At 67.2% G+C, this 27,301-nt stretch overlaps 1 protein-coding gene across 3 annotated transcripts; it reads left to right on the plus strand.

Annotated features, from left to right (window-relative positions):
• Positions 1-933: 933 nt before the first annotated feature.
• SYT7 (synaptotagmin 7) lies at positions 934-27,301 on the plus strand. 3 transcript variants are annotated; one of them, XM_058026249.1, is made up of 13 exons: positions 934-1,003; positions 11,086-11,189; positions 12,988-13,067; positions 15,127-15,258; positions 15,821-16,036; positions 18,272-18,643; positions 20,288-20,413; positions 22,611-22,746; positions 23,160-23,430; positions 23,763-23,932; positions 24,347-24,461; positions 24,542-24,741; positions 25,554-27,301. In XM_058026249.1, the coding sequence occupies exons 1-13, from the start codon at positions 973-975 to the stop codon at positions 25,656-25,658; spliced, it is 2,058 nt and encodes a 685-aa protein (XP_057882232.1). In that variant the 5' UTR covers positions 934-972; the 3' UTR covers positions 25,659-27,301. The 3 variants fall into 3 exon arrangements, with proteins under 3 accessions (XP_057882232.1, XP_057882233.1, XP_057882234.1); XM_058026250.1 differs by lacking the exons at positions 18,272-18,643; positions 20,288-20,413; XM_058026251.1 differs by lacking the exons at positions 15,127-15,258; positions 15,821-16,036; positions 18,272-18,643; positions 20,288-20,413.

The raw sequence follows: 27,301 nt of genomic DNA on the forward strand, positions 1-27,301 counted from the left end.
TCCATCCATGAGCACATCCTGCATCAGCAGGGTCTCATCCCCGGCCGCGCTCTCTCACACCCCGGGTGCCCTCAGGCCAGCACCCCTGGATGCCGGCTGGATGGGCAGGAATTCTCCGGGAATTGTCTTCGCGCGGCGGCGTGGGGGATAGGGGGAGCGAGCTCCGTGAATCCACTCCGTGTTTTTCAGCGCCCGCAGCGCCCGCCGCGCCCGCAGTGCCCCGGCAGCGCCCGCCGCGCCCCGGCCCCGCCAAAACCCGGCCTGGATCGCGCCGGAGCGCGGCACAAGGAGCCTGCGGGGGCCCGGAGGGGTCCCGAGCGCGGCCCCACGCGTGTGCGGGGACCCGGGGCGGGCTCGGCCTTCCCGGGGCACGCCACGGTCAGAACAGGAGTGCGCGGCTCTGTGTGCCACCCCTGTGCCGGCCCGCCCGTCCCTGCCCCTGCCACGCGTGTCCCCTTCCCCACGCGGGCGCGACGCGCGGATACGGGAGGTTCGCAGCCTCTCGGCCGCGTTACCGGCGCGGTCAGTGCGGGCCCGCGGGGGCGTCACGGCGGGCGCTGTCGCCACCCCACGCGTGTCCCCCTCTCTCCGTGCGCATCCCGACCCCCCCGCCCCCCCCCCCGCCGCTCCGCTCCCTCCTCCCTTCCCGGCGGCTGCAGTTTCCAATCCCGCCAGCAGCGAGCAGCAAGTGGATGCAGGATCGCGCCGCACACGCACCCGCACACACCCGCACACGCACCCGCACACGCACCCGCACACGCGCGCACCCCGCAGCAGCGGGCGGCCAGCACGGGCTCCGCGGGGCTCCCGGCCCCCCGCCGCCGCATGCGGGCCCCCGCCGCCCCGCCGCCGCCCCCCGCCCCGCCGCCCCCTCCCGCCGCCGCCTCCGCCGCCGTCTGATGAGCCGCGGCCCCGCCGCACCGGGCAGCCGCCGCCCCGCCGCCCCGCCGCGCCCCGCCGCCGCCCGCCACCATGTACCTGCACCCGGAGGCTGCCAGCGCAGGTGAGCCCCGCGCCGCCGGGGAGGGGGGGACGGACACACGCAGGACGCGGGGACACGCACCGGGGGTGGCCGACCGCTCGCCGCCCCCCCGGGGATCCGCCGTGGCCGCTGCCCGCTTCCCCCCGCGCCGCCCCGGGAGTTACGGTACTTTGGGGAGAAAGTCACCGCCGCTGCTGTCACCGCGCTGCGGAGCTGCCCGAGCCACCGGCACCCCCAGCCCGGCGACACCCCAACCCCCGCGGGCAGCATCCTGCTCCCAGCCCCCCAAAAACGCGGGGCGAGCCCCAAATCCCGCCGGGCGCCGGCGCCCAGACAAACACCCAGCACATCCCCCCTCTCCTCAGCCTGCGGAGCCGCTGGAGCCCCGCGTCCCCCCCGGGACACCCCAAGCCCCGGGAGCAGCATCCCGCTCCCCAGACCCCCAGCAAACCCCCGGAGCCCCGGGCGAGCCCCAAATCCCGCCATCCAGAGCAGCATGCAGCGCTCAGCACGTCCCTGCTCCTCACCTGCCGCCCCCTCCGTCCTTCTGGGGGTCCCCGTGCCCCGTCCTGCCGCACCTCCGGAATGACACCAGGACACGCGGGGGTGGGCGGCTGGGGAAGGGGCTTCCTCCGCCGCGGATTTGCTGAGCTCATGCTGGGAAGGCAGCAGTCGGCCCCGCACCGGGGAATCTGGGACGCTGGCGGGGACGTTTTGGGGGTGCCCGAGCCCGGTGCGGAGACACAGCGATGCTGCCGCCGGAGCGATGCGGCTCGGCGGGGCCTGGCCGCCGTGTCCCGGGGCCCGGGGAGCGGGCAGAAGGACGGCGTGTCCTGCGGTGGCGTGGGGACGTGCCGGCGGGGACAGCGGGCGCCGCCGGGCAGAGCTGCAGGTGCCAGGCCTGCGGGATCGGGCGGGCTGGGGCGCGCCACGCGCTGTCACCCGCGGCAGGTGACGGCGTCACCGCTGCCCGGCAGCCGGAGGCTCCGGCCGAGCCGCCTTCGAGGGGAACTTCGCGCCTGCCCGCGGGCCGAGCGCTCCCCCCGGCATCGGCTCCATCCCGGGGCACCGCGACCCTGCAGGGATGCTCGGAGCGCGGCACGGCACGGCTTGGCCCAAGGTCACCCGGGGGGGTGGGTGGCACTGGGGGGACGCCAGCCTGTCCCCGCCGGCAGCAGCGTGACAGGGCTGCCCGTCCCTCCCGGTGCCCGAGATTTGCTCCTGCCTCGTTCCCCCTCCAAACTTTGCACCTGCCCCCGGTTTGTCCCCCTTGTCCCCGCCGGATGTCCCCGTCGTTGGCCGGTGGGCCACTGATGGCTGCTTGTGCCACGGCCAGCTCTGCTTGGCAGGCTGGAGGCTCCCAGGGCAGAGCTGGAGCTGCGGGATTTGGGGGGACAGAGCCCTCTCCCCAATTCCCGAATCCCGTGCTGCTGGGGCTCACGTCACGTGGGAGTTTTCCCACGTCACCGGCGGCGGCTGTGCCGTGAGCCCGGAGCCGTGGGGTGCTGGGGGTGCTCACACCTGTGCAGGCGCCCTGCCGCTGCCTGCTTCCCGCCGCCTTCCCACCTTTCCCGCATTTTCCAGACGTGCTGCCGACGGGGTGCCGGGTGGTGCCTGATGGAGGTTGAGGGGGTGCTGTCATCTCACACCCCCGCAGGATTTGGGAAGAGCCAGCCAAGCCACATCCCGGGGTGAAGCAGTGCCTGTTGTGCCCCCAAAACGCTGCCCCAGGTGGCACCGGCCTCGTCCTCCTGGTGCCCTGCTCCGTGTCACCGTGCGGGGACAGCGGCTGCGTCCCCAGAGCTGGCTGCGTGTCATGGGGGGAGAAGATGCCGGGAAATTCGGGAAACTTTGCTGCCCAGGGAAAGAGGGATCTGGGGAGCAGCCCGGAGGTGCTGCTGGGGCGGTTCTGGGGCTGGAGACGCCCGAGGGAGTCTGGTCTTGGCTGGCGAGGGGTGTTGGGAATTGGGATTAAGCTGAGGCGCTTCCCAAGGCATTTTTGGGGGGCCGCAGGGGGCTGTGCTGCTGGGGGACCCCCAAACCATGTGTCAGGGGAGCCGCGTCCAGGCGCCAGGCAGAGCTTGGGGCTGCCCGCAAAGGTGCCCTCTGTGCCACAGGGACAGGTCCCTGTGCTTTGGGGACACCGGACAGCTCCCTTGGCCCTGCCAGCCTCTCCCCACCCCATCCCTGTCCCCCTGCTGGCCCCAGCTGTCCCCTCCGGGTGACATTCGCACCCCAGAGCTCCATCTCAGCAGCGAGCCCCTCTCGGGGGCCCTGCTCCCCACGTCCCCATCTTTCCCGGCTGGAAGCGTTCCGAGCCGAGCCGCGCGGCGGCTGGAGGTGGTGAATCAATAACCAGGCAGCAGCTGCCTGTTTTCCCCCCGCACCGCCTCGGAGCGGGCGATGGAGCCCCTGGAGCTGGGAGCAGCTCCCGGGGATGGGAAGCGGAGCCGCGCTTCCAGAGGGGCCGGCGCAGGGCGAGCAGCGGGGCGGGGGCCGCCGAGGGGCTGCGGGCGGCATGAGGGAGCGTGACACAGGGCGGGAAGGCAGACAAAGAGCGCGGGGATGGCCGCGCACGGGCCTGGCCGGGCACCTGCTGCAGCCGCGTCCCGCACGGAGCGGGAGCCCCCGACCCACCGGGACCCCCGTCCTGCGCCGCTCCGGGTCCCCTCCCAGCCAGCCCCTCCGCTCCAGCCCGAGCCGGAGCCTCGGAGCATCCCCGCGGCCTCAGCCCGGCCCTTTGTCCCCCCGGCGGCTCCATCCCGCTTTCCCTGGCGGTGGGGGCTCCACGCGGATGCCGAGCCCCCCACGGTGGGCGTTCCTCGCTCCCACCAATTCCAGCCCTTCCAGTCTCCCCACGCCCGCGCTGGCGCGTCCCAGGACCCCCCTGAGCGCAGCAAGGACAGGGACTGGGGGCTCCCGCCGGGCGGGGGGTCTGGCAGGGAGGTCTCGCTGATCCCCCCTGACTCCGAGGAGCAGGAGCGGAGCCGGAGGCGGCTTTTCCAGCGCCTGATCTCGCGGCTTTTCCGCCTGCCGAGGAAGGAGGGGGGAGCGGGGAATGAAGACAGATGCAGATAATATCGCTGCCACCCCCCGGCCCCCGGGGGCTCAGCTACAATATCCATTATGGATGGATCCGGAGAGGGAGCGGCTCCCGGAGAGCCGCCGGAGCGCGGGCATGATGGGCACAGCCCCAGCGTGGAGCAGGGCCCGGACCCCCCTGGCTGTGGCTGCCGGGGGGCTGGGGGTGTCTGTGGGGCCGGGCTGGGCTGGGGGGCGGCGGGCAGGGATGCGCCGAGCGGAGCATCCCCATCCCTGTGGGCGCCAGCGCTGTGGCTGTGGCACGGGAGGCTCCGCGCCCCGCTGCCAGCCCCGGGTGCCCCCCCAGCGCCCCGTCCCCTCCTGGCGTCCCCGGGCCTGGCTGCAGGAGGGAGAGGGTCACCTTGGGGGGAGTTAATGAGCTTTGAAGGGAAGCGGTCGCGCCGGCGGGGACGGAGCCGGCGCGGCGCGGAGGGACAGCGCAGCGCAGCAGCCCCGCTCCCGGCCCTGCGAGGGGGGCACGGCCCGCGGGAGGCAGCTCGGGGGGCTCCGGGTGTCCAGGGAAGGTGGGGTGAGCGGCTCTCCCCCTGCGGCTGGGGCTGTGGGACACCGGTGGCTGCGGGGGGCGATGGGTCCTGTCCCCGCTCCACCAAGGATGGCCATCCCTGCTGCCCCACGGATGACCCTGCCTGGGTGTCCCTGCAGGATGCAGCCGCGGGATCAGGCGCTCCTGGAGGATTTCCGCCATCCCCACCCAGCCCGGGCACCTTCCCATATCTAAGTCCCCAGTCCTCCCTCTGGGGCCTTCCTCGGCCCTTCATTCCCCTCCTCTGCCTCCTCCCTCCGAGCTGCGTTTCTCCATCTTTCCATGTGTTCCCCTCCAAGCCTCTTCTTCCTCTCCCAGCAGCACCAGCCCCCTGCTCTGAGGGCTGACCCGAGCATCCCCCATCCCTGAACTCCCTGCGGGAATCCTGTCCCCACGGCGGCCTTGCTGTCACAGCCCGTGGGTCCCGGGTGACGAGACCGGGGGGCTCTGCCCGGGGGGGATCGGGGAGCTGGGGAGGCCAGCGGGGGCTCCTGGAGCCGGGATGGGCTGCGAGGAGCCTGCCCGCCCTTGTTCCCTGGGAGCCGCTGGCTCCGTGCCCTCCCTCTCTCCTGCTGTCACCCGAAGGGCTCGGCAGTGATGGAGAGCCCCGGGGCGAGAGGCTAAGTGGCGACGGCGCGGGAGCTGGCAGTGCCACTCGGGATGAGAGCCCAGCGCGCTCCTCCAGCGCCGGGAGAGGATCCTGCGCCAAGGGAAGGGGGGCTGGGGTCACTCCGGGCTGGGGAGCGATGCCCGAGGGCTCGGCTGGGAGCAGGGATGACGGGGAGCACCAGCCTGGCCCAGGGGATGAGCGGCGTCCTCTCGGGAGCTGGGGCTGGGATGGGGCTGGGCATGGGAATGCGGATGGGAATGGGGATGGGGATGAGGATGGGGATGGGGATGAGGATGGGGATGGGGATGGAGATGGGGGTGGAAATGGATGCAAACCGCGGGATCAGAGGGGGCTCCGGGGTTCTGGGTGCTCCTCAGGAAGAGAGGCTCGGTGGGCACCACGAGGCAGAGAAACCACACGGCTCTCCGGAAATCCTCGGCCAAAAATAGCCCGGCACCAGGGAAGGAGCGCCTTCCCTTGCCAAATTCTCCCTCCGTGCCCAACTCCTGCTTGCTGTGGTCGCGGAGCAGGGACGGGTGGCATCAGGACTGGAGGGGACACAGGAGGGACGGCACGGCAGCTGGCGGGGACAGGGGATGCCTGGGAACATCTGGGCAGAGCTGTGCCGTGTTTTGGGTCGGCGTTCACCCGGCCCAGCCGCCCGTGGGACCAGCCCGTGGCGGGGCCGGTGTCGGTGGGCTCTGCCCCCCGAAGCCCCCCAGGACCGGCAGCTCGGCGTGGGGGAGGCAGAGCCGGCCGGATTGACAGCTCCGGGGGACGGACAGATGGCTGGACGGAGAGGCAGATGTGTACGAGGGATGGACGGACGGACGGACGGACGGACGGACGGACGGACGGATGGATGGATGGATGGATGGATGGATGGATGGATGGATGGATGGATGGATGGATGGAGAGATTGATGGATGTGTTGGAGAGGAGGACGCACGGATAGACAGACACATGGGGAGCAGACGCCCGTTCCCGCCCAGAGCACGCCTGGGGCGCTGAGCTGCGGCACCGCTGCTCTCCCCCGAGGCTCATCCCGGGATCCTGCCGGGCAGCGGGATGGCCGTGGGGCTCCCGATGATCCCTCACTTCTCCAGAGCCGCCGGGAGCCCGTGGGCAGGTGGCACCGCCGGGCCCAGCTGGCCCAGCCCTCCCGCTCCTCCCCGTGACGCGCCAAGCCTGGCTCGCAGCATTCCCAAAATGCCCACCGGGCTGTTACCAGGCACGGCAGCACAGCCTCGTCCCCCTCCGTGCCCATCCCTTCTCCTGTCCCTGTGCCAAGGGCTCGGATCCCGCGTTCCTGCTGCGCCCGCGGGGGTCCGGGCCGGCTCCCCCGGCCCCGCGCCCGGGATCCTGCACAGGAGCGAGAGCTGCAAATTCACAGCTTTTCAGCTGCATCCTAAAAATAAGAGGTTTGGGAAATATCAAGCAAATGAGTGGGAGGATGAGCAGAGGAGGAATTAATGGCCTGGCGCCAGGCAGGCAGCATCTGGGGAGCCCCGTGGTGACAACGCGGCCACCTCGCTCGGTGCCGTGTGGCCCTGCAGCACGAGGGGCCGCTCCGACGCCGCGTTCCTGCCCCGTCCCTTCCCATCCCGGAGCTCCTCCCCGGCACCACCGTCCTCATCCTCCCCGGCACCACCATCCATCCCCATCCAGCTCGGCGTCACATCCCGCTCCGGCTCCGCAGCTCGCCACCACCACGATGGCGGTGGAATGTTGGGGAGGGGGCGGGGGGACGCGCTGCTCGCTTGGCACCTTCTCCCGCTGCCCTTTTCCCGGGAATGCACGCGTTTCCGCTGCCGGTTTGGCGGCTTGGCACATGGAGCCGTTTCTGCGTGTGGAGCTGCGGATGCCGGCTTTGATCACCGCTTGCAGGGAGCTCAGCGGGAGCCTGGCCTGGGGGGGCTCCCCACGGCTTTGATTTTCTCCCCCAGGGTGCTTGGCATCCATGGATCTCGCCGCTGGAACAGGGTGAGTGGGAGGATGCTCCAGGGCTGCAATGCTGAGCAGCAGCCAGGGACTGTCCACAAAAGCTGGGAATTTCGGGGTCTGGATCCAAAAATGTGGCCCTGAGAGCCTGGACAGGGCCATCCTCAGTGGGACACCTGCAGGGAGGTCGGTTCCAGCCGTGGTGCCACAGGTGTGAGGCTTGTTCCAAAGCCTTTGCTCATCCAAAGCCTCTGGCACCCCATGGAGATTCCAGCCTCTCCATCCTGTGCAGGAGTCATTGTCTGGGAGAGCTGGAACCATCCCTGGATGTCCCTTGCAGGGGCTTTGCCTTCCCAGCCTTGCTCCAGGGCCGTGGGCTTCGGCTGGAGATGATGGGGCTGAATCCTGGGATAGGCACAGGGAAACAGGGAACCGGAGGGAAATGGATGGAGCTGCCCATGAGCCTGATGGGCCCCAGCAATGCCTGTCCTGGAGCTGAGCGTGCACAGCGCCACCAGCACCACAAAGCCACCACGGTGTCCAAGGCTGCTGGGATGCACAGGGACACCGGGATGCACAGGGACACCAAGATGTCAGGGACACCAGGATGCACAGGGACCCTGGGATGTGCAGGGACACTTGGATGTACGTTTCTACCAAGATGCACCAGGACTACCAGGATGTTCAGGGATCACTGGGATGCCCAGGGCCACCAGGATGCCCAGGGCCACCAGGATGGACAGGGATGCTGGGATGTGTGGGATCACTGGGATGCCCATGGCCACCAAGATGCACAGAGACACCAGGATGCCCAGGGACACTGAGATGCCCAGGGCCACCAGGACGCACAGGGATGTTGGGATGTGCAGGATCACTGGGATGTACAAGTCCGCCAAGATGCACAGGGTGACCAGGATGCACAGGGATGCTGAGATGTGTGGGATCACTGGGATACCCAAGATCACCAGGATGCACAGGGCCACCAGGATTTGCAGGATCACTGGGATGCCCAAGGCCACCAAGATGCACAGGATCACCCGGATGCCCAGGGCTACCAGGAAGCACAGGATCACCAGGATGCTCAGGATCACCAGGATGCCCAGGGCTACCAGGATGCCCAGGGACACTTTTGGGTGCCCCTGGAACGGGCTGTGCCGTGGCTCCCACACCCACCATTCCCGCACACGCCGGAGCTGAGCCGTGTGTGGGATCTGTCGGCGCTGGCAGCTCTTCCCAGCCCCGGGTGCATCTCACCCGCCGCTGGAGAGGGCTAATCCCTCTTGGATCTCCGCACCTCTCCTTGTGCCGGGGTCGGGTTTGAAGTGTTCCCTCGCATCCATAAAGGCCAGAGCTCGCTCGTGCTCCGGAGGCAGCTAATCCCGAGGCGGCAGGAGCTGCGGATGAAGGAGGATAGGCATGTGACCGCATCCCTGTCTCCCAAACATCCCCCATCTCCCACTCCGAACTGGGCACTGTGAAGGGTGCAGGGGCTCCCTGCTTGTCCTGGATCTGCCATGGAGACCCTTCCCCCAAATGCAGAACTCTCTCCCCTGGCACAGGGACCCTGCCCCTGAATCCAGAACTCTCTCCCCTGGCACAGGGACTCTCCCCTGACATGAGGACCCTCTGCCCGCATCCAGAGCCCTGTCCCCCTGGAACAGGGACCCTCCTCCCTGGCCCACGCAGCACAAATCCCACTCTGGAGAGCTGCAGCGCTAAGGAGGCAGGTAATCCCCTCATCAATACCGGCCTGGAAAAGTGGAATTATATCCCGTCAAGTGGCATTGAATCCTGATGAAAGAGCCGCAGGGATGTTCCACCCCCTTCCATCCCAGCCTCCGCAGCATCCCCTGCTCTGCCAGCACGTGGGACGGGATTGGGACCTCGATCCCTGCGAGGAGCGACGCCTGCTCTCCGCCTCCTGCCCCCCACTCGGGATGAGGCAGGACCAGCGAAGTCCCGCCGGGATTTGGGACACCACGGCCGCAGGCACCCCATGGCCGTGGACCCCCAGGTCCCTCCCAGCCGTCTCCGTGCTCCCGCCTGGATGCGCGCTGGCAGCCGCGGAGATTTATGGAGAGCGGCAGGGAAGGAGGGCCAGCGGCGGCGTAAACAAGCGGCGCGTTTCCACCTTGTCCCCGCTCCCGGGGCTGTGTCCCGGCGCCACGCAGCTCCCCGTGTCCCCCCTGGATCCCCCAGCCCCGGGCCATCCCGTGCTGCGCATCCCGCCCGGCACAGGGACCCCGCACCGCGCCCCGGGGCTGGGGACGCGCCAGGAGCTCCGAGCGGCTCCGAGTCTTTAATTAATGGAGCGCTAATTGCCTGGAAAACGAGTCATTGAAGTCATGCTGAGGGCGGCGCAGCCCGGGGCCCGGAATGGCTCCCCCCGCCCTGGGGATCCCACCGGGAAGGGCCGGACCCACCCCTGGTGCACAGGGACACCCCTGGAGCCCCCCAGGCGGGATCCCGCCCGTGAATCCATCGGGATCGCGGGGTGACGCCAGGTTCGGGGGGTGGTGGCACCTTGGCACGGGGAGCTTGGCCCCGGGACCCGGCGCTCGCTGATGTCCCTCCCCAGACACCGCGGTGCCTCCGCAGCGCCCACCCCTTCCCTCGCCTTCTCCTTCGATTCCCCCTCTCCAGATTAATTTGAGGATGAACCGGACCCCGCGGGAACCGAAGGATCTGTGGGAGCTCCGGGCTGAGCCCGAGGGGTCACGGCGCTCCCGGGCTGGAGCAGGGAGCACCAAGCGGCGGGGCAAGGAGCGCTGATCCCAATTCCCAGCCCGCCCAGTACGGCCCGGTGCCGACTGAACTGGCCGGGGTCGCATCCGAGGAGGGGCGCCCGGAGCTCTCCGGCCGTGCCCGCTGCTTCCCATTCCCCCGGCAGCTTATCCAGCCGGGGTTTATAAATGTTGGAAATTAAGGGCTGGTCCCAAATTCCCTCCTAGGCAACAGTTGCTATGTGAGTTTTATACACAGGCTCCTCGTGATCCGGGAGCGACGGAGGAGCTGCCTTTGGATGGAGAGAGCGCGGGTGCTGCAGGGGGGACCTGTCCCCAAAGCCACCCCCACCGCGTGCGCGAGGGATTGTCACCAATGTCCCCTTCACGGCCACCGCCCCCTTTCCTGGTGGGATTCCAGCGGGGATGTGGGAGCTGCGGGCGCCTCGGCACGTGCCGGGGCCGATTCCCGAGCCCCGATCCCCCCTCCCGGTCCACTCTGACTCACCCCGGCCTCGGAGCCGCCGGGAATTTGCGTTACAATAACAAGGTCTGCGGGCGAATTAATTATTAACATTTATTGTTTAATATTTATACTGCAGCACCGCTGCTCCCGGCGCTGCTCCGGCCCCGCCAGCTGCGGCTCCCGCCACGGACAATCCCGGCACGGCGGGCACGGCGGGAGGCGGAGCATCCACAGGGATGCTGTGCCGGGGGTCCTGCCCCGAGACAAAGCTGAGCCGGTCTGGGGTCCCACCGGACCCCCCCGAGCCGCCTCGGGGCCGTATTCCACCCACAGTGGCCATTCTGCTTGCTGGGAGATGGATGAGGTTGTTGGGTCCTTCCCACGTTTTTGGGGTCCCCAAGGTTGTCCCCAAGGCCAGGCTGGGAGGAGTGGGCCTGCGCTGCCATTTGGGATGAATCCGGGTGGGATTGGCCCACAGAGCAGCGGCCGCGGCCTTTGCGGGCTCTCCCGGGGTGCCAGTGAGGATTGAAGCTCCAGCCTGAGCTCCCGGGAAGGGCTCAGGGCGCATTCCCACCAGGACACACTCGTCGGAAGCCAAAGGATGGCCACCGTGACGGGACACTGCAGAATGAGTTGGAGCCTGTCGGATCACATTCCCTGTGCTTTCCCTCCCTGCGCCCCGGCAGGGACACCCCAGGATTCGGCTCTGACCCCCCCTTTGTGCTCTGCTCCCCCCAGGGACCCCCTCCCGCGACGTGCTCCTGGTCTCAGCCATCATCACCGTCAGCCTTAGCGTCACCATCGTCCTCTGCGGGATCTGCCAGTGGTGCCAGCGGAAAATGGTGAGTGTGGCCGCCCTCCCCGCCGCCCTGCCGGCATCCCGGGCGCCCCCCGAGCCAGGGGGCGATTCCCTGTTCCAGGGCAGCAACAGCCAAGCGGAGGCAGCTCCCCGGAGCCGCCGGCTGCAGCTTTTATTTGGGCTTTTCCGGATGCGCTAATGAAATGTTTGGGCGAAAGTGTTTGTGTGGCACAAAGGGAAGTTTCCAAATATATGGATATATATTGGTGACGAGCCGGAACGAGCTGGCCCCTGTCCTGCTGGGCACGCTCCTGCCTGGAAAAGCCCCGTGGGAAGGCGGCCAGCCCTTGCCTGGCAGCGCCGGGCGCCGTGAGCCATCCGTGCCACCCGCTGGGCATCCCTCATCCCTCCCCGACCGCCACCGGGGCTTGGGACAGCGCTCCCGCCCTCCCGCATCCTTCCTCCTCCTCCTCCTCCTCCTCCTCTCCCGGGAGCAGGACGTGCTCGGCCACGTTTCCTTCGCCGTCGGAATCGAATCTGGGTCAAGCGCTGCGATGGCAGCGGCGCTTCCCGCCGGGGAGATGCCCACCCCCAGCCGTGGGAAGGCAGCATTCCCTTGGGAATGGCAGAGGGGCTCCGCAGGGCGGCGGGTGGGAAGGGCCCTTCCAGGTGCCACGCAGGGGATGGGGAGAGAGAGGAAAAAGCACTGGAAAGCAGGAGGCTGGCGCTGGCAGAGGAACAAAGGAGTGTGAATTGGCCGGGAAGGCGCATCCCGAGCGGCCCTCGGGAGCGCCGGGAGCTGGAGCGGGATGAGGGAATGACGGCCAAGCCCGGGCGGCCACCGCGGCCGTGTCCCCGGGAGCCCCGAGCCGCCGCAGCTGGGGACACGGATGAGCGCAGGATTGGGGGATGATTCCCTCTGGGATGGCCTGAGAGCATCCAGCGAGGTCAGGCAGCCCCGTGCCTCCCGGTGGGATTAGCCCAGGGGCATCCAAGGAGGTCCAGGTGTTCCTCTACAGCTCCTGGCAGGATCAGCCCTCGGGCATCCAAGGAGATCCAACAGCTCCTGGCAGGATTAGCCAATGTGAACCCAAGGAGGTCCAGGTGTGTTTCCCTGCAGCTCCTGGCAGGATTAGCCCTTGGCTGCCCAAGGACACCGTGCTGAGGGTCCAGGTGTCCCAGCAAGCCAAGGTAATGGCTCCATGTGGATCTGAAGAGGCTGGGAAGAAGGAGAAAGGAGAAACATTCCCGTTCCATGGGCAGGCAGGGCCAGGCCTGCCTCCTGAGGTCCCGGACAGTGGGATGCAAGGGTTGGTTCTCCACCTCATCCTGCTCCAGCAGCTATTCCCATCCCACCTCATCCACCTGGCCCTGCATGGAGCATCCTCGCTCCCAATTGTTGGATAATTGGCATTAATTGCAGTGCTCGGAACCTGCCGGAGTGCCCTGATTACCAGCCCCAGTTTGGAGCCAGCTCCAGCTTCATTATCCTATGGCAGCACTTCCCTGGCGCTGGGAAAGGTGAACTCAATTAATTCAGGCCCAATTAGGCCTAAAATTATCCACTCCTTCCCAGTGAGGCCCTGGAATGGGATGCTGGCGGCTGTGGCCATGCTGTCCTTGGGGTGAGGCAGGGCACGAGCCCCCAGGGACCAAGGGATGGAGCCTTTGGGAATTTTGCTGCCTGGATGGCTGGGATGGAGCCTGGAGACCATAGGGGAAAGGGCAAAATCGCAAAATCCAGGTCAAATTCTCTAGGTGGTGGCAGTTCCCATCTTCCACTGGGATATTCCAGGGGTCCTCTGTGACCCCCTTAACCCCCTCTCCTCTCTTTTCCACAGGGAAAGCGTTACAAGACTTCCCTGGAGACTGTGGGAACTCCGGATTCCAGCCGAGGCCGCAGCGAGAAGAAAACCATCAAGTAGGTGCCAGAAATGGGGGGGGAGAGGAAGGACAGAGGTGGCCATCCCTTCTCCCAGTGGGAGAGGAGCTCCCTCCAGGGGAGACTGGGAGAGCTGGTGGGTGTCTCCAGCATCCCCACGTGTCCCACTGAGCCGTGGAGTCACGGGAATGTCGGTGTGGGTGTCCCCAGGGACGCTCTGGGCCGGGGTGTGGATTCTGAGCTCTGCCCGGCGGGGCTGGAGCAGCTCTGCATTCCCTGGGCATTCCATGGAGGAAGGAGAGCCCAGCTGGGGCATTCCATGGAGAAAGGAGAGCTGGGGCATTCCATGGAGAAAGGAGAGCTGGGGCATTCCATGGAGGAAGGAGAGCCCAGCTGGGGCATTCCATGGAGAAAGGAGAGCTGGGGCATTCCATGGAGGAAGGAGAGCCCAGCTGGGGCATTCCATGGAGAAAGGAGAGCTCAGCTGGGGCATTCCATGGAGAAAGGAGAGCTGGGGCATTCCATGGAGAAAGGAGAGCCCAGCTGGGGCATTCCATGGAGAAAGGAGAGCTGGGGCATTCCATGGAGGAAGGAGAGCCCAGCTGGGGCATTCCATGGAGAAAGGAGAGCTGGGGCATTCCATGGAGAAAGGAGAGCCCAGCTGGGGCATTCCATGGAGAAAGGAGAGCTGGGGCATTCCATGGAGGAAGGAGGGCCCAGCTGGGGCATTCCATGGAGGAAGGAGGGCCCAGCTGGGGCATTCCATGGAGGAAGGAGGGCCCAGCTGGGGCATCCCACAGTGCTGGCTGGGGAGTGAGGTGGAGGCTGGAAGCTGCGGGTGTTCTCCTGGGCATCCCAGATCCAGCACCGCCTCTCCACACGCTCCGCAGGCCTCCAGGAGGAGGGAGCTGGACCACCAGGAGGGAAAAAGCTCCTGCCTGGAATAAGCCTATGGAAAACTTCCTCCCATGGCTGGCCTGGGTGCTGTCAGGGTGCAGGGGCACCTGGATGGCTGCTCCCAGCCAACCAGGATGAGCTGGGAATGGAGGGGAAGGCGCATCCCACCTCGTGACATGGCATGGGCAGCTTTCCCAAACTCCACATTTCATACAGCTGGGATCCACCCGGAGCTGCAGCTGGGCACTGGAGACTTTTCCAGTCTCCCAGCACCAGCGGGAGCTGCTGGGCCCCCCAGCCCCTGGAACACAGCTCCAGTGGCTTCCCAGAGCCAGGAGATCCAGGTTCTGTGCTGGCAGCAGGCTGGTTCCATGGGAAGGGATCCACAAGGGAAAGAATCTGCAAGGGGAGGGATCCCCAAGGGAAGGGATCCACAAGGGAAGGGATCCACAAGAGAAGGGATCCCCAAGGGAAGGGATCCAGAAGGATCTGGAAGGAAAGGGATCTGGAAGAGGAGGGATCCACAAGAGAAGCGATCCCCAAGAGAAGGGATCCACAAGGGAAGGGATCTGCAAGAGAAGGGATCCGGAAGGGAAGGGATCCACAAGAGAGGGGATCCACAAGGGAAGGGATCCCCAAGGGAAGTGATCCCCAATGGAAGGGATCCACAAGGGAAGGGATCCACAAGGGAAGGGATCCCCAAGGGAAGTGATCCCCAATGGAAGGGATCCCCAAGGGAAGGGATCCACAAGGGAAGGGATCCACAAGGGTCCCCAGCACGCAGCACTGTCAGGGTTAACCGAGCGCTTCCAGGAGCCGGCTGCAGAGCAGGCGAGGACACACGGACACGCGTGCCGAGGGCGCACGGACACACATCTGGGAATGCCGTGCAGGCTCCGCGCTCGCCGACGCCTCCGTCACCCCCCACATCCTTCTCTCCTTCCCAGCCGGTGGAGCCGCCCGCTCCTGTCTCTCCGCAGCTCTTTCCCTCCTTCCATCCTTCCTTCCATCCATCCTTCTGTCCGTGCCCGTGTGTGTGTGTGTGCGTGTGTTGGTGTCCGAGGGGTGGGCTCCCCGTCTCTCTCCGCAGGATCCTGGCGCTCCGGGGGCGGAGGGCTGCTTTCCCTTCTCTCTCGCAGGAATTCAGCTTCTCTCTCTTGTATTTCCCTTTTCTTTCTCCCCCGGAACCCGGCCGCTGTAGCGATCTAGACAGAGACTTTTGGAATAACAATGACAACACAGTGCAGCAGAAATGGAGCTCCTACCCTCCCAAGGAGTTTATCCTAAACATTTCTCCTTACGCTCCGTATGGTGATCCGCGCCTTTCCCTCAAGTGAGTCTCTCCTTACCGAGTTTGCTCCGTGTAGTGAGTATATGGGCAGCACCCACTCGCCTTCCTCCTCCTCCTCTTCCTCCCCCTTTCCCTCCTCCTCCTTCTCCTCCTCCTCTCGCTCCCGGGCTCCCCGCACGCCACCCCATGGGCCGTCCCATGGAGACGAGCAACCCCTCCTTCCCGCATTCCCGGGGCCGGCCGGGATCTCCCTCCAGGACGGGGTTGCGCGTTGGGGGCACCCCCTCGGTGCGGGGACGGGTCCCCCCGGGGCTGGGCTGCCGGCGAGCGGGACCCTCCCCCGCCCCTCTCCCTCCTCCGCCCTTTCTCTTGGATGTTTTGCCGAGGCCCCCCGCGCATCCCGCGGCCAGGATCCCCCCCTTTTTTATTTGCAGTGCTGATGTCTCTCTTTCTCTCTCTGTCTGTCTGTCCGTCTCTTGTCCGTCTGCCCCCTCCGGCTCTGTCGCCCTCCCCTCATTCCCCGACGGCTCCCCACGTCCATCCGTGTGTCCGTCCGGCTCCTTTCGTGTCTGTCTGGGGGGGTCCGGCCGCCGGCCCGGCCCAGTGGCTCTCTGTTATCAGGGGCCAAACTGACGGCGTCGGCCGCCGCCGGGCTGTCCGGGGACCGCGACGGCCGGCCCGGGGACAAGCAGCGGCTCGGCGAGGATGGAATGAGGAGCAGCGTGTCCGCCCACAGCGAGCCCGGAGCTGGAAAGGCGGCACGGGGCCGCTGGCACACGGTGCAGAGCCACTTGGCCGCAGGGAAGCTCAGCCTGTCCAAGTGAGTGAGCACGGCACGGTCCGGCACGGCACGGCCAGGACCGGCGGGCCCGGGGCCCGCTCCCCGCTGCGGATGCGCTTGGATTGGGGACACCGACGGGTCCCCCGGGCCGCCAAAGGGTCCCCAGGACCACCGTGCCGAGGGAGAGGAGGCGTTTCCCGCTCTCCCAGCGGTGTTGGGCTCAGGGGCAGCCGGGCAGGAGCGGCACCTTTGGGCGCTGTCCCAGCGCTGAGGGTGGCCCTGCCCAATCCCGGTGGGAAAGCGGCTCAGCATTCCCAGCTCGGCTCCTCAGGGCAGGCAGCGCCACCTCGGTGGTGTCCCAAAGGCAGGAGGAGCTGTCCCGTGCTCCCATCCCTCAGGGACAATCAGGGACAGTGTGTGACATCTTCCCCCACTCCGTGCGCTCCCTTGGCCCCCGGCACAGCCACCGGACCCGGCGCCGGCACCGCCACCTGATGCCGAGAAAAGTTGGGGAAAGTCCGGGACTTTAGGGATTTAGGGAAAATCCGAGCTCTGCCGGGCTCTGCGGGGCTCCAGGCCGGGGTGGGGGTCTCGGCGGGACCCTTCACTGCTGGCAGCGCCGTGCCTCTGGCGGGGGGTGCCGGCTGTGGCTCCGTCCGGCGTTCCCGGTCCCTGCTCCGCTTCTCCGCACTGGGCTGCGGCAGCCGGGGGGTCCCGGGCGCTCGGGGACAGCTCGGTGACACCGCCCGTTCGGCTGAGGCTGCTGCGCTCCAGTGGGGCGCTGGGAAGCAGGAGGGACGGAAAGGCGAGGAAAAGCGGGAGCGGCGCAGCCTCCAGCCCGCTGGGAACCCGGACAGATGGACGGGACGGAGCAAGGCGGCAAGGGCAGGGTTTAGGGGACGCGGCGAAGCGCCCCGTTCTCCAGCATCCCCCTGGCGCAGCGCCGCCGGGGTCGGGGTGCCCGGGGGTCCGTGCCGAGGGTCGGGCGGTGCCGGGGCCGGGGGATCCGTGCGGGCACGGGCACGGGCACGGGCACGGGCAGGGCGCGGCGCCGCCTGGCACGGCGCTGGAGGAACTCGCGCCTCCAGCTGGCGCGGGGCCGACAGGAGCCAGATTTAGTTTCCTGTGACTGAGAGGTTGTAAATTGAACTAATTTAGGATTCGATAGGAAAACGAAAGGAGGTCGGCGGCAGTGCGGAGGGGGGGGGCGGCAGCGTCCGGGCAGTGCCTTTGGCCCCGGCCGCGGGGCTCCGTCCATCCCAGCTCTCCGCTCCTCTCCACTCTCCCTTCCCTCCTCTCTCTCTTTCTCCCACCTTTCGCTCTTTCTTCACCTCCTTTTTTTTTTTTTTTTTTTTTTGTTTTTTTGAGCTGTTTATCCCTCCCCTCTGCTGGCCCTCCCCGCTGCTGGCCCTGCACGATGGCACCGCTTCGGGACGGGGACAGGGTCGGGGGCTGCCGCTCCAGGCCACCCCTCGGTGCCGGGCAGTGGTCCCGGGAGGATTTTCCTCCCCTGATCTCGTGGCCTCGAGCTTCCCAGGCTGCCGTGGGCGATCCGGCGCGGCTGCATGGGCTGCGCCACGCATGAGCTGCATGGCCAGCGCCGCTTCCTTGGGGCATCCCCTGCTCTCTGCGCTCCGCCGCCCACACGAAGCCCGTGCGCCCCGGGCTCTGCGTCCCACCAGAGCTGCGTCCGTATCCCCCAACCCCGTGATCTCCCGCCCCGGTTGGAGCCTGGCTTGGCCCTGGGTTCGCCTCGCTGCAATGTCACCACCCCGGGGGTTCGGCGATGCGGGACTCCCCCTTCCCGCAGCGCCCAGCACGGAGGGGCAGGGCCGCCGAGCCCCCGCGGCGCTGGGCTGGGCTGGGCTGGGCTGGGCTGGGAGGGACCGGGGCGCTGGGATGGGCTGGCTGGCAGCACGTGAGCGGGCGCCACGGGATTTGCCTCCCCGCAGCAGCCTCATTATCCCGCAGAGCAGGTCGGCCGGCGTGCTGGGCAGGCGCCGGCGGAGCGGCGGCCGCGGGAGCGGGTGGGCATCCGGCCCTGGCGAGCCCCCCGGGAGGCAGGATGGCGGCGGCCCGAGCCCCCCGCGCCGCCGGCAGGGCCGAGCCGCGGGCGAGAGGCGGAGGATCCGGGCGCTGCCCCCGCTGGCTCCCGCCGGAGCGCTCCCTGCGCTGGGGCATCTTCTCTCTAACTCTCTTCTTTTCCTTCCTCCAATTTTGCCCCTTCACCTTCTTCTCCTTTCTCTCCTCTCCTCTACCCTTCCTCTCCCTAAGTTTCGAGGACTCCACCCTGTCCACAGCCACTACCCTTGAGTATATCCCCACCTCAGCAGGCGATCCCAAATTCCAGAGGCCCCGCACGCTCGTGCGCCAGCAAAGTCTGCAGCAGCCCCTGAGCCAGCACCAGCGCGCCAACCACAGCCAGCCCACCACCAGCCAGAGCCTGGGCCACCTGCAGGCCCACAGCGGCTCCCCCGCCGCCGCCGCCAACTCCCGGGGCTCCCGCGGCGGCGGCCCGGCGCGCCAGGGCACGGCCGCCGGCTCCAAGACACGGATGGCCGGGGGCAGGAGCCGCTCCAACCCCGGCAGCTGGGACCACGTGGTGGGGCAAATCCGCAACCGCGGCTTGGACATGAAGTCCTTCCTGTAAGTGTGCGCTCGCCATCACTGCCCTCTGCGTTCTCCTCTCCGCCCCCGTCCATTCCTCTCTCCATCCCTTCCCCTCCTCTGCTCCATCACTCTCCATCACCGCTCTGTCCTCCTGCTCTTTTGGTCTCTCCACCCCTCTCTCCATCGCTCTCCTCCGCTCCTTTGCTCTCTCCATTGCCTCTCCATCCCTCTCTCCTCTACTCCTTCCTTCTGCCCATCCCTCTCTCCTATGCTCCTCTACTTGCCCCGGCGCGGCCGCTCATCTGTCACCCCCTTGGGGACACGCTGCCCCCGGCCTTTGGGAAGGTCCATGTCTCCCCCGGCTCACGGGGAGCTCAGGGAAGAGCTCGTGCCCTTCCCCAATGAGCTTTGCCACGTCCCTGGCCATCCCCTTCCATCCCCAGGGACGGCCACAGCGAGGTCCCCAGGGAGTGACGTTGTCCCCGGTTGTCACGGTGCGGGTGGCGCAGTCTCCCGTGCCGGGTGACCGTGAGTTGGGCCCCGATGTCATTCCCAGCCAGAGGAGCTGTGGGATCTCTAATCCTCCTTAACCCCATCTCCTCCATCGGCGCTGGATTTCCAGCATCAAACCCCGGGCACTAATCCGAGTCCCGTGTTGTCACCGTGTCTCGGCACATGACATTGTCCCTCCTCTGCAGAGCTGGGCCCCCCGGCTCCATCTTCCCTTGGATTCTCCAGCTCCTCCCCGGCCGCTGTTTGCCCCCTGGCACCCTGGAAAAAGGAATGCTGAGGTCCCAGCTTTGCTTCCTGCAGGCTGGTGGCACTTGGAGGGGATGCAGGAGTGACCCTGCCCTCCATGAGCTGACACTTCCCGCACCAGGATTAGATGAGCGACACAAGTTTGGGTGCCCATCCCACCCTGTCCCGCTCTGGTGAGCGGGTTGAACCTTCCTCCAGGCACCCTCGGGTGCGCTGCCCACCATCCCCTCTCCGCTCTCCCAGGTCCCTCCCAGCTCCATTTCCCGGCTTCCCGGTGTGGAGCTGCGGCTCTCCAGCCATCCCGAGGGTCACGTTCTCCCTGTTTACCCAGCGCCCGTGCTGGTTCCAGCCTGACTCGGCGGAGAGGGAGCAGCAGCCGCAGAGCCCAGACGTGCCGAGTCAGCGCCGCTTCCCAGCGGAGGAGCCGCTGTCATTCCCCACCGCCTCTCTCCCCATCCATCGATTTTTCTTTCGCTCTTTCACCCCGCTCACCCTCCCCGGCGCCGCGGCGTAAATGCAGTGACAGACCCGAAGAGGTCAAAGAGCCTGGCCACGGCACCGCCAATCCCTTCCTCCATGGAATGATGCTGGCACCTCACTCCTGTCACGCTCTCCCTCATTCCTCCAGGCATCTTTTCCCCCCCTTTCATCAGGATTTTGGCACCCTCCCTGCCCGGACCGGCGGAGGAGAGGGACAGCGCGGGTATCCACGCCTGCCGGGCTCCCTGGAGCCTTTCTCCCCACAGCCCTGTGCGCCCATCCCGGCACCGCCACCCCGCAGGAGCCGGCGGGGAGAGCCGGGGTCCCCTGGCCGCCGGGGGTCCGCGGGGCGCCGCCGGCTCCTGCCGGTTCCCTGCCTGACGCTGTGTTCTCCTCTCTCTTTCTCTCTCTCTCCCGCTGCCGGCGGGGCCGCCCGGGCAGGGAAGGCCGGATGGTGGTGCTATCCCTGGTTCTGGGACTCTCAGAGCAAGATGACTTTGCCAATATTCCCGACCTGCAACCCGCTGGGACGCAGCCGAACCAGGCGAACGCTCAGGGGGACAAGAGGTATGAGCGAGGACGAGGCCAGTCCCGCAGGAGGAGGAGACGAGGGCCTCACCCAGGGTGGAGGAGGAGGAGGAGGAGGAGGCTGGCCTCGTGGAGCGCGAAGGTTGGAGCGGCACAGGGTGGCCCAGCGGGCACCGGGACGTCTGAGCTCTCCCCGGCACCGGCACCCGCGGTTCTGCCTCTGGAGCGGCGGCACCGAGAGGACCCCCATCCTTTCCTCCTCCCTCCTCCCTCCTCCCTCCCCTCCTGCCCTTCCCGGCCCTGGCTGCATGCGGGGAGGGGGGCGGGGGACACGCTCGGGGACAGGGGTCACGGGGAGCGCCCCCGAGCGATGCCGCATGGGCTGAGCCGCGTTCCATCCCGACACGCTGCTGCCGCCTCCATCCCGGCGGGATGGGCAGCTCCCCGGGGACCCGGGGACGCCGCTGCGGTGGCGGGGGGGCACAGCGAGCGCCACGGGTCGGCAGGACTCCGTACCCCCGCTCTGCTCCGGCACGGCACGGCCCCTCGCCTCCGGCTGCTCCCGCATTCCCGGCGCGCCGCAGGCTCGGCAGCGCATCCAGCCCCGGCGCCGGCGCCCGGCCGCGGCCACGGCGCTGGCTGGCAGAGGCAGAGGGTCCGTGCGCCGCCGGGAGCGGGTGCTCATCCCCTCCGGAGCGGGGAGGAGGTGTGAAGCCGGCGGGCGCTGCCTCCCCGTGTGCTCGGCGTGCGGATGAACTGGCACCGTTCTCGCCCGCCGGCTATTTTTACCCTGCTCCGCTTGGTTTCGCTCCATCTTTTAGCACTTCCCTCCCCGGCGTCGCGCTGCGCAGCCGGTCCCCGCCGGGAGCACCGGCAGCCCGTGCCGAGGGGACGGGGACGGGGGACACGGCGGGTGGGTGGCTGTGCCGCAAGACCCCGCTCCTGCTCCCCGCTTGCCGCAGCTCCCTGCTCCCAAACCCATCCCAGCACATGCATGGCGCTCCCCGCTCCATCCCTCCCGCCCCTCGTTCCCTGGACTCCGCAGGATCGGCCGGCGGAGGGGACGCGCTCCGGCAGCCTCGGCGCTCTCCCGCCCCCCGACGCTGCCGACCACCCGCTCTTCTTCCTCAAAACATCTCCTCCATCCCTGTTTCGCAGCTTCTTCCTTCCAGCCCGTCCCCGGCGGCTCCAGCCTCGGCGCGTCTCCTGTCCCGGCGACTCCGTCTGTCCGTCCACCCGTCCCGCTCCTCTCTCCCATTCCCTCCCGGCAGGCCGGCGCTGGACGACGCTGCTCCTCCTTTCTTTTGCTCTCTCCCGCTCTCTCTCCCGCTATCCGTGACCTCCGCCGGCATTCCCGGCTCCACCGGCGCCTCCTCGCTCAGCGGCCGCGCCGCCGGCTCCTCCACCTTCATTTTCCCTGGTTTTAACCTGATTTTGCCTCCCCAGCTGCCTCGGCCTCTCCGGTCCTTCCTGGGTACCATCCCGTGTGTGCGTGTGGGTGTCCCCATCGCCCCCCCTCCATGTCCCCTGCCCGTGTGTGTCTGCGTGTGCTTGGCGTGGTGGCGCGTGTCCGTGGCATGTTGTGGCTTCCCGTGTGTCCCTGCGCCTCTCGGTCCGTCTGGTGGTTTGTCACCGTGTCCCAGCTCGGACAGGAGCCGTGGCGGGGGTGGTGAGAGCATCCCGGGCTGCCTGTCCCCTCCGCCACGCGCCTGTGTCCCGTTGTCCCCATGCCTCGTGGCAGCGTGGCCTCGGCGCATTCCCGCCTGTCTCCATGGCTGCTCTGTCCGTCTGCCTCCCGCCGCCCCCGGCTGCCCACCCTGCCCGGCGCTGTGCCCGGGAGCCACCGAGTGTGGGGACAGCCAGGACAGTGATCCCAGGGCTGTGAAACGAGACAGGGGCAGCGAGCCCACGTGGAGCACCCGTGGGTGCCTGGCACCCACCGGGACAGCAGGGTGTTGGTGTGTGAGGAGCAGCCAGAGCTGTGGGTGCTGTGGGGACCGCGCTGTGCCTGCCATCGCCGTGGGACGTGGCCAGGGGACCTGCTGGCGCGCCCCAGAGGTGCCAGGCCACCAGCTGGCGCTGGGACAGGGCCGGGACGCTGGCGGGCTGCAGCCACCGCGTGTCCCGGCAGCGTCCGTCGCTGGCTCAGTGCCCGCTGCAGAGGGCGCCCGGGAAGCCCCTCGCTGTCTCGCCCCCGGCTCCCGGCCCCTCTCCTCCAAGGCCTCTCTTCCCGCAGGTTGCCGGCCGCCGGGAAGGCTGGGAACGCGGCACCGGCACCGGGGCAGCCGCCGCACGATGAGTCCGACCGCAAGACGGAGCCGCACTCCTCCGTCTCCGACCTGGTCAACTCCCTGACCAGCGAGATGCTCATGGTGGGTGGGTGGGGTGCGCTGGGTTTGGCGGTCTCCACGCTCGGTGTCCAACCCTCCCGGCTCCTCCCCGCGCCATCCGCAAGCGCTCCGGCACGTCCCCGCCCGCTGTGCCGAGTCCCCGTCGGCCGAGCCGAGGCGGCGCGGACGCGTCCCCCGGGCTGGCACGGGGGAGCGAGCGGTGCTGGACACGTGAGGGATGCGCTGTCAGGAGGAATTTGGCTAATTGGAGCTCCCGTTCCGCGGGACGAGTGGCGCCGAGCCAGCAGCCGTCGGAAGCGGTGGGGGCGGCGGGAAGCCGGGCAGAGGCTGATGCCCCCTGACAGCTGCCGGGGCTGGGGTCTGGGGGACGGGGCTCGGGCCCCCGCCTGTCCCCGGCGCTGCGCTCACCCCCCTCCTCTGCCCCCCTCCCGCAGCTCTCCCCGGGCTCCGAGGATGACGAGGGCCACGAGGGCGTCAGCCGGGAGAACCTGGGCCGCATCCAGTTCAGCGTCGGCTACAACTTCCAGGAGTCCACCCTGACCGTGAAGATCCTGAAGGCGCAGGAGCTGCCGGCCAAGGACTTCAGCGGCACCAGCGACCCCTTCGTCAAGATCTACCTGCTCCCCGACAAGAAGCACAAGCTGGAGACCAAGGTCAAGAGGAAGAACCTCAACCCGCACTGGAATGAGACCTTCCTCTTCGAAGGTATGGATTGGGATGGGTTGGAGGGGATCAGGGTGGGAGCGAAGCCTCATGAGACCCTCCTGGTGGCTGCTGGTGATGCGATGGGTTGGCCAAGCCACTGAGGCCAGGCTGGATGTGCATCCCATAAGGGGGATGTAGGGGAAGGTTTGGAAGGTTCCGTGCCCCTGTGGATAGGTGCAGGTGTGGGAATTAATGTGGCAGCAGCTCCTTGTGCCATGGGCTGTTCCCTGTCCTCTGCCTGGTGCCAGGCTCTTGCCACCAGCACAGGAAGGGTGGAGCAGTGCTGGAACTGCTGCTCCTCATCTCCTTTGGCTTTTCCACCTGTGCCACAGGGTTCCCCTACGAGAAGGTGGTGCAGCGGGTGCTGTACCTCCAGGTCCTGGACTACGACCGCTTCAGCCGCAATGATCCCATTGGGGAGGTGTCCATCCCGCTCAACAAGGTGGACCTGACCCAGATGCAGACCTTCTGGAAGGACCTGAAGCCCTGCAGTGATGGCAGTGTAAGGCCCTGGATGCCCCCTCATCCCCCTGGGGAGGGGAGGTGACTCCCTGCCCCTGCAGTGTCCCAAGAGGAACATCCCCCATCACAACAGGGATATTTTATCCTTCAACATCTGACGGAGATTTTTCTCTTCCCAAATTTTATATTAAGTAGCCCAAAGTCCCATTTTGGGTCAAATCAAACTGTTTCAGGTAGACCTAAAATGAAAGTTTTTTCCTCCTCCTGCCTCCAGCAAGACCAGAAAATGTCCCACAGGGGGTGGCCCCATTTCCTCCTGTCCTGCCCTGATTTTCTGTGCCTTCCCAAACCCCAGCCTTGGGCTGCATCGGTGGGGGTCCCGTGCCAGCACCCAGCTCCCACAGAGGAGCTCTGGGGGGCGTGGGTGTCCTCAGGGAACACGTGTGTCCTGCAGGGAAGCCGTGGGGAGCTGCTGCTGTCGCTGTGCTACAATCCCTCAGCCAATTCCATCGTGGTGAACATCATCAAGGCAAGGAACCTCAAAGCCATGGACATCGGGGGCACCTCAGGTACGGCACGGGCTGGCCCCGATCCCGGGCAGCATTCCCTGGCTCCCATCCGGGGCTGAGAGCGGCTCCTCTCCCGCCAGATCCCTACGTGAAGGTGTGGCTGATGTACAAGGACAAGCGGGTGGAGAAGAAGAAGACGGTGGTGATGAAGAGGTGCCTGAACCCCGTCTTCAACGAGTCCTTCGCCTTCGACATCCCCACGGAGCGGCTGCGCGAGACCACCATCGTCATCACCGTCATGGACAAGGACAGGCTGAGCCGCAATGACGTCATCGGCAAGGTGGGTGACACGCCCGAGGGACACCCAGGTGGGAACTGGGAACAGCCAGGCCCAGAGCTGCCAGCACCTGGTGCCATCTCCAGTGGGGAGCACGGTGGGAACCCCTCGTGCTGGGTGTCACAGCCACAGAGGGCCGGAGCTCTCCCAGAAAGGCAGGGATGGAGGGATGGAGCATGAGGAGACACACTGGGATGGATCCCACCCCCTGGGATTACTCCCGGGGATGGGAGCGGTGGAATTATCCATGAAATCACCCAGCTCATCGTTAGCACAACGATGACAAACGAGCGCCATAATCCCCATCCATGATCCCCAAACGCCGCGCTGGGGTCGGGACAACTCAGCAGTGGGGATAAATCCATTAAATAAATCCCTGGATCAGCGCTGCGGGCTGCCGAGCAGGGGAGGAGGTGGCAACGTCCCCAGTGTGGGCACATCCAAGAGCCTGATTCCAGGGATGGACAGGCAGTGGCCACGATATCCCGCTCTCCCTTAAAACCCCGCCGTGGCCTGAGAGTCGCTAATCACTTTTGATCGCATAATTAGCAGCGAGCCCGGCTCCATCCCGGCTCTCCGCGCTGATCCGTGGCACCGGCTCCCCAAGGTGGTAGCAGCAGCAGCAGCAGCGAGAGCTGGCACACGCACTTTTCCGCGGTGCCATATGGAAAACTGAGGGATAAAAATAGCGCGGCCCCGTGCCGAGCCCGGAAAAGCGGGGCTGCAGCAGTTTGGGGGTGAAGGCGTCAGCGCCGGGCAGCGGGATGGGTGGGCATGGAGAGGCCGCGGGGGCTCCAGGGATGCGTTTCCCGCAGATTTACCTGTCCTGGAAGAGCGGTCCCGGCGAGGTGAAGCACTGGAAGGACATGATCGCCCGCCCGCGGCAGGCGGTGGCACAGTGGCACCAGCTGAAGGCCTGAGCGCCCCCGCACCGCGGGCTCGGGGTCCCCCTTGCCAGCCCCCGGCCCCTTCCCGCGGCCCGGGACCGGCGGGACAGCGGCCTGGCTGGCGGGAACCCCGCGGGAGGACGGGGACGGAGCCCCCCGAGCCCCGGCTTCGCCTCTCCCTGGGGCGCGGGGTGCGGAGCCGCCCCCAGCCCAGCCCCGGCCGAGGAGGTGCCAGAAGCGATGTCCCCCCATCCCTATTCCCACCACCGGGCAGGACTTCTGCGAGTGCTTCCAGCCCCGCTCCCGGAGCCCCTCGGCCCCTCCCCGGCCTCGCCCCCCGCCCCATTTCAGGGGGTCAGGCTGCGGGTGCAAGAGGGACCCTCCTCCCTCCCCTTTCAGCTCCATAGAACCTCTCGGAGCCGCCAGCGGAGCCACGGAGCCCCCCTGCCCCAGCTCGTCCCCCCGCGCCCCCACACCGAGGGGAGGGGACAGCCCCTTTTCCTGGGATCGGAAGCCATGACACAGTTCCTAATCCAAAGCGGGCTCCTTCGTGCACTGCCTTCAGCCGGGTTCGATGCTTTACCTCCGTCTCGGGTTTCGGCGGGAGCGGCGGGTCCCCAAGCCGCCCTGGGGACCGCGGTCCTGCCCTCCCGCCCAGCCCGGGCTGGAAGGGGCCCCTCGGGGGAATGCAGAGCTCCACAGGGTCCCCTTCCAGCCGGGCTGATCCGGGCGCCGGGGCTGCCCCGGGAGCTCCGTGCCCACCCCTGGGGATAAAGGGTGGAGCGAGCGCTGTTGTCCCCATCGAGGGCAGGTGACATTCCCCGGGCTGGTGGCATTCCTTGGGACAGCCAGCCTGGCAGGATCAGTGCCAGCAGCAGCATCCCCACGGAGCCCTGGGATGCACACGCCAGACCCCTTCCCACTCCACTCCCTGGGACCCCCAAAAACAGGGACAGACCCACCTGGGAGCCCCCACAGCGGTGACAAGGGGGTCGGTGGTGGCTCTCCGTGGCAGACACCAGATCATCCTCAGTCTTCCTGCTCCCCCCGTGGCAACCTTGGCTCCCAGCAGCTCCCACAGCCCCAGTTTAGACGATTTTGGACAATCTGGAGAGAAGTCATAATACTGCTATTACAGTAATAACAACGCTTTTAGGGACATTTGTATTTTTGTCATATTCTCTCTTTTTTTAACATAAAAGAAGAGACTTACATGCCTGGGGAAGAGGTGGCAGGGCCAGGGCTGTGCCAAGCCGGGTGCCCCCCACGGCCCCTCGGGCACCCCGCTTTTCCAGGCTGGATTCCTCGTCCGCGGTCGGGCTCCCCGGGGGTTTGTGTGTTCATTTTTAACTCTAGAGCTCATAGCCGTGATCTTGTTCAGGTTCTCTCTTCTTCATGTGACGGTAACATCCAACTGGTGTGTAAAATAAAGAAAAACAGGACAAAAAAAAAAAGATTAAAAAAAATGAAAAAAAAAGATAAAAAATCCAATAAAGAGCCCAGCCCGGCCTGGCTGGGGAGCGGCTGGAGCGGGGGGTGCCCGGCTGGCGATGCCAAGGATGGGGCGCACGGGTCGGGGCGCCTCCTTTGAAGAATCCTATTTTTGGGGAGTGGGGCCCCTCGTTTTCTGGAGGCAGCCCCTGCTCTCAGTAATAAAGGACAGTCAGTAACTGCCA

This window comes from Melospiza georgiana, chromosome 6 (assembly GCF_028018845.1).
Source record: "Melospiza georgiana isolate bMelGeo1 chromosome 6, bMelGeo1.pri, whole genome shotgun sequence".
In the NCBI taxonomy this organism is placed as follows: Eukaryota; Metazoa; Chordata; class Aves; order Passeriformes; family Passerellidae; genus Melospiza; species Melospiza georgiana.

Bases quoted from the DNA above. Each gene is read 5' to 3' on its own strand.
- SYT7 (XM_058026249.1), top strand. From the start codon at position 973: ATGTACCTGCACCCGGAGGCTGCCAGCGCAG. The intron at 20,414-22,610 runs GTATGAGCGAGG...CTCTTCCCGCAG, and splicing joins AACGCTCAGGGGGACAAGAG to GTTGCCGGCCGCCGGGAAGG. The intron at 23,431-23,762 runs GTATGGATTGGG...CCTGTGCCACAG, and splicing joins TGAGACCTTCCTCTTCGAAG to GGTTCCCCTACGAGAAGGTG.